This window comes from Pleurodeles waltl, chromosome 4_1 (assembly GCF_031143425.1).
Source record: "Pleurodeles waltl isolate 20211129_DDA chromosome 4_1, aPleWal1.hap1.20221129, whole genome shotgun sequence".
In the NCBI taxonomy this organism is placed as follows: Eukaryota; Metazoa; Chordata; class Amphibia; order Caudata; family Salamandridae; genus Pleurodeles; species Pleurodeles waltl.
This window is the reverse complement of record NC_090442.1, coordinates 96,689,753-96,695,615: the sequence shown is the minus strand read 5'-3', so window position 1 is coordinate 96,695,615 and position 5,863 is coordinate 96,689,753. Positions and strand designations below refer to the sequence as shown.

The 5,863-nt window shown below is 41.4% G+C and overlaps 1 protein-coding gene across 1 annotated transcript; it reads left to right on the top strand.

The window, feature by feature from the left end:
• Positions 1-3,652: 3,652 nt before the first annotated feature.
• On the top strand, positions 3,653-4,588 carry LOC138287039 (olfactory receptor 8D1-like). The gene has a single exon (XM_069227399.1). The coding sequence runs from the start codon at positions 3,653-3,655 to the stop codon at positions 4,586-4,588; it is 936 nt and encodes a 311-aa protein (XP_069083500.1).
• The last annotated feature ends 1,275 nt before the right edge of the window (positions 4,589-5,863 follow it).

The window sequence follows — 5,863 nt, the reverse complement described above, 5'->3', positions numbered from 1 at the left end:
ACGCCGTGTTTTACCAACATGCAGTGTTTTTACCTCAGATCACTGTTTTCTTGCTTTTAAGTGCTAAATTAATATTTGTAACTGTATATTGTGGCTTTTTATTGTACTTGGTCTTATTTTGTTTAGATAAACATTATCTATTTTTCTAAACCTGTGTTGTGTCATTTTGTAGTGTTTTCACTGTATTACTGTGTGTTGGTACAAATACTTTATATCTAGTCTCTGAAGTTAAGCCTGCCTGGTTTTGCCAAGCTACCAAGGGGGTGAGGGAGGGTTAACTGAGGGTGATTCTCCTTTTCCCTGACTAGAGTGAGAGTCCTTGCTTGGACAGGGGGTAACCTGACTGCCAACCAAAGACACCATTTCTAACAAGCCTCAAAATTTCTGCTGCTAGTCCCCTAACTACCACTATGGGGTGCAGTATTTTAAATATGGGGCACACATGGTAGAGTTAGCAGGGCACTAGGGGGCTCAGGGAAAGAGGTGCTGCATTGTATTCAGTGCTATTTTTCTTAAGTAATGCCCCATAGAGGCTTCTGGCTTAGCGTCAGTAAGGGCGTCAGTGTCCGTGAGTTATAGAGGCGTGTGAGTAGTAGGGCTACATCATGCAGAAGACCTAATAAAATTGTAAAGAAAAGTCATTTGGGCCAGAGGACTTCTTCGGCTTCAGGCGTACAATGACTGAGATGATCACCTCTATTCTGGAAGTGAAACAACCCCAGACATCTTTTAGCCCACAACCATCTAACCAACGAAGTCCCTGAGCTGAAAAGGCTCCTGTCTGGTTAGAGAGCTGGTCAAACCAGTCCTGATCATTGTCCCTCACCAGATTCATGTCTCCACCACCCAGTATAGCAGCATCTAGTGAGTGGAGAATGGGTGTGAGGGTGCCTCAAATGAATTTCTCTTAGTGTTCATTAGGTGTGTAGATGATGGCAAGAGTAAAGTGAAAGGAGCCTACCTTAAGCATTAACTTCAGTTCTTTTAGACAGGTTCTCATCTTTACAGCCTCATGAGATAAGAACTGCCACCCACCCTCGCTTCGTGGAAGTGGCGGACCAAAGCTGACAAGGGAACCATCATGATGGCATCCTAGGGATATCTTTGGGGAGAAAGTAAGTCTTGTGCAGGAGACATATGTCACTAGAGGTGTGTTCAAGAAGTGACAAAACCATTGCCCATTTAATGGGGTTGTTGAGGATTTGTACATCAAGGCTCATTATTTTAAGTTCAAGTACGTTGATTAACACAGTGCTGTGCAGTGGAGTGGTTGAGGGAAGGTTGTGAGGCAGATAGCAAGGGACAGCCTAGTGAAGAGTGACTATTTCAGTATGCCTCTCAGTGCCATGAGAAGACCTTGTGGAGTGAAGGAACAAAAATCTACAAAACAGTAGCAAAAGTATCCCATGAACAGAACTATAATATGGACAAGTCCAATATTGATGGAGGTTTACATTATGGGTGTGGGCCGGCTGGTTTAAGTTGCAGGGTAAATAAAGTGAGTTACCAGTCGGCCCTCCACCACCACAAGCCACATAAATTAGGAGGTGACCCGGCCTAGTGCAGATTGCCCAGGGAAAGACTGCGAGTGGAACAAATGCCATGTGATGGGTCTGCCAGTGGCTGAGGCTGCTATCCAGCACCGCCTGGAATTCCTGATTACATTCCTCAGGCCCTGACCAAATGTGTTTTTTGTGCTTGCCAACTTTCTGTCAGGTCATCGTTCAGGGTGAAGGCCTAAGGGGAGAGCTAGGAGTAGAGTGGAGAGGTGGTTCGTACGACAGGCCCAGCGCACGGCGAGCATCCTGGAGTGTTTAAGGTTGGTGAAGCTGACCCTCCACGTTGAAAAGCAACCTGAAGGGATGCCTCCAGCAGTTGGTTATCGCATTGGTGTGCAGGAATTTAGTTAATGGTTTAAATTCCTTGAGGCACTAGAGGATGATGAGTGAAACATCTTAGAAAAGTCAGATGTTTTGACCACAGAAATAGATAGGTTGTTTGAATCTGGCTTTCCTCAGAATGTCCTTTTCAATTTGTATGCACACAGCTGAGGATATCTGCCAGTTTGAATTTGGGGCCCATGGGATGGCTGACTCTATCCAACTGTATGTCAGCGTCCCCCTCCCAGTCTAAGATAGAGCGGAATAGAGATGGATGTATCCGCTGATGTCTAATCCTATCGCACACATGGGGCTTCCATTGAGAGCTATTTTCAAGGTCCTCTACTTGGACTTTGAGGTCGTAGTGTTCGGCATGAAGGCATACAATCGCTTGGTATAGCAAATCCACTTTCTCTCCTCTTGTGGTCTCATTATCCCAGAGGATGGACACTCGTTCTCCGATAGAGGACAGGTCTTGCCTTGGGTGTCGTGTGTCCTGGGGCAATCATTTTTGAGGTGTTGGATTTCAGTCTTCAGTGAATGAATAGGGAAGTTAGGAAAGATACTGTCATATTTTTCCTTTTAAAAGTAAATTTTGATATTAGGCTACCTCATAATAGGAACATATTTGACAAGCTTGTATGTGGAATTTAGGTCCACGTGTACGAATGTTAGGTTTTGATTTTTGTGAGTCGTGAAAACCTGATATACAACAGGCTCAATTACACTGTTTGCGATTCCCAATGGGGTCACAAATGACTAACCTCATAAATATTCATGAGGTAGGTCGCAATTTGCGATCCATTGGGAATGCCCGCCCTCACAGGGATGGTGGTCTGCTGGGGACAGCAGACCACAATGTCTGTGACTGCTTTTAAATAAAGCAGTTTTTTTTTTAATGCAGCTCATTTTCCTTAAAGAAAAAAAGGATGCATTTCAAAAACAAAAATGAAAAGTTTTCTTTTCATTTTTTAAGAGCAGGCAGCCTACTCTGAAAAAATATTTTCTCTACCATTCACAAAGGTGAAGGGGTCCCATGGGGACCCCTTCCCATTTTCAAATGGGTTAGCACAAGTTTGAAACTGGAACTAACTGTGATTGTTTTGTGATACAAAACAATCATACATCACACTGCAACTCGCAATTAGGAAGGGAATGCCCCTTCCTAATTGCAACTCGCAAACCGTTTTTCTGATTTGGTAAATATATTACGGAATCGCAAAAATCGGTCTATACATACCAAAATGCTTTTTTCTTATTGCAAAAGGCCTAATTCTGCGAATCGAGCTGTTTGCGACAAGAAAAAAGGTAAATACATGTAGCCCTCAGGCCCATATTTATTCTAGGTTTGCACTGAATTAGTGTCAATTCAGCTCAAACCTAACTCCATATTTATACTTTTAAGTTATGGAGTTAACATTGTTTTCTGGACGTGAAAACATACCTTACGTGAATGAGATGCATGGTAGGCGTTCCCATCCAGAAAAAGAAGATATGTCCTTAGCGCCATATTTATCCCCATGCTAAAATTCAGCACGGAGGGGTGGGTGTCTTAAATAATGGCACTAACATCAAATGATAATAATAAAAGGGTTTCAACAACTCCTGTCAGATTTAGATTTAATGTTATGTGAAGTCTTTTTAAACAATTTAGTGTTTATGAAAATGATGCATGTGTTTTGCTAGAAATGACATAGTGTACCATCAGTACATAATGACTATCATATTGTTCTGCAGAAGTTACTAGTGCCCAGCAGAATCCATTTTGAAAGATGCATTTAATGAACCAGACATCTCTGAAGGATTTCATCCTCTTAGGACTCACTGAAGACCAACGCCTCAAGATTCCACTCTTTATTCTTTTTACTGGAGTTTATATAACTACTGTGCTGGGCAATATTAGCATAATTGCATTGATTAGTATCTCTCCTCGTTTGCATACACCCATGTACTTCCTGATCACTGTCTTGTCTTTTGTCGATCTCTGTTACTCTACGGTGATAACTCCCAACATGTTGGCCAACTTCCTTTCAGAAATACAAAAGATTGACTTCCACCAATGTTTGGCACAACTGTTTTTCTTTGTTGCCTTTGGAAGTATGGATGGTCTTATCCTGGCAATAATGGCCTATGACAGGTACAACGCTATCTGTAAGCCCCTGCACTATCATGTTCTCATGACCAAGAGAGTTTACATCTCTCTAGTTATTGCAGCATGCACAATTGGTTCAGTTAATTCCCTGATACACACACTTTGCATCTTAAGACTGAATTTCTGTGAGGATAATTTGATCTTCCACTTCTTCTGTGACATTCCTCCCCTGCTGAAGATCTCCTGCTCTGACACTACACTCAACGAGATTGTACTATTCGCTGTGGCTGGTTGTGTGGAAGTTGGATCTCTTTTTGTTATTCTCCTTTCATATACATGTATTATCTGGACAATCATAAACATAAAGTCCTCTGAAGGTAGACAAAGAGCCTTTTCCACTTGTGTCTCCCACTTGGTTTGTGTTACTATGTTCTACACTCCAGTGCTCTTCATGTACCTACGACCCAGTTCCATCTACTCCATGGATCAGGACAGAGTGGCATCTGTGTTTTACACAGTTATAATCCCTATGTTAAATCCCATGATCTATAGCCTCAGAAATAAGGATGTCAAAGAAGCTCTTAGCACATTAATACAAAGAACACCTTTGCTTTAATAAACATTCTGATGGGATTTAGCATTTACATTTTAAGTTTTATGATGCTGCAGAATACACAAAGTAGACTGGTAAGTGTTACTATGTTAACCTCATCAGTGCAGAATCTGATTATGAAATTTATTCTACTTTGTTGACAGGATGTTTTAGATATTTTCATGAACAGAGTTTCCAGCAGTGAAAAGTCATCTTTTTATTTCCTCCACAAAAAAATTAAATTATAGCTCCCATACAACTTAAATACCAATGACACGGACTCCATCACTCTGTCTCTCCTCCTATGTTGAGCAAGAGTATCTGCAGCGTGCAGCAGATATTTAACAGACAGAAGAGAGTTAAAGTAACAAGCCCTTGAAAGTTCTAAGTTTAATGGTAATAACTGATATTCCTTTGCAATATTTGGGTGTTACATTAGTGTGAAATCATTTAATTCCTGAAAATGAAACATCCAAAGATTAAGGCCCATATTTATACTTTTTTAGCGCTGCATTTGCACCGCTTTTTGATGCAAAAACAGTGCAAACTTACAAAATACAATTATATTTTGAAAGTTTGTGCCGCTTTAGTGTCAAAAAATGATGCAAATGCGGTGCTAAAAAAAAGTATAAATATGGGACTAAGTATCTCAAACACATGATCACTTCTCCATGGGGCACAAAAAATGTATAGCAGAAGATGGTCGCTGTTTCCCCACACCACACCATATCCACAAAAGATGGTGAGAGGACGCTTGCAATAATTTCTAGCCACTGGCAATTGCTCTGCATAGCCTTTCAATCCATCATTCTTTTGTCCGCCATGCCACCTCAGGTTAGACCTATTTGTGCTTCCTTGGTGAGTAAATGTTTTAGTGATTCCTTCAGCAATAAGATGGTTCTCATCTAAGAGGTATCAGTAGAATGGGATGTTTGTTGCTCTGCAAGCCTGTAAATTACTACAGGTAGGAGAATATCACCATAATGTCTTTCTTTTTGACATTGATGTCTATCATTAGACTGTACTTTCACAACACCATTGGCAAAGATGTTTATAGTCATCTTTCCTTTTTATTCTCAATCAATCAATCATAATACTTGTAAACCATGAATGATCCCGCTAGGGTCTCAAGGCGCTGGGGGAAGGGGCAGTAAGTGGGAGGCCGTCGATGAATAGAGGGGGTCAGGTGAAAAGCCAAGTTGTGAGATCCTCTCTGAATTGCAATAGGGTGGGAGATCTTCTGAGGTGGATGGGAAGGGAGTGCAAAGTCGGTGGAGCGGAGCTGTCTGGTGGGTGTGT

Bases quoted from the DNA above. Each gene is read 5' to 3' on its own strand.
- LOC138287039 (XM_069227399.1), top strand. From the start codon at position 3,653: ATGCATTTAATGAACCAGACATCTCTGAAGGATTTCATCCTCTTAGGA.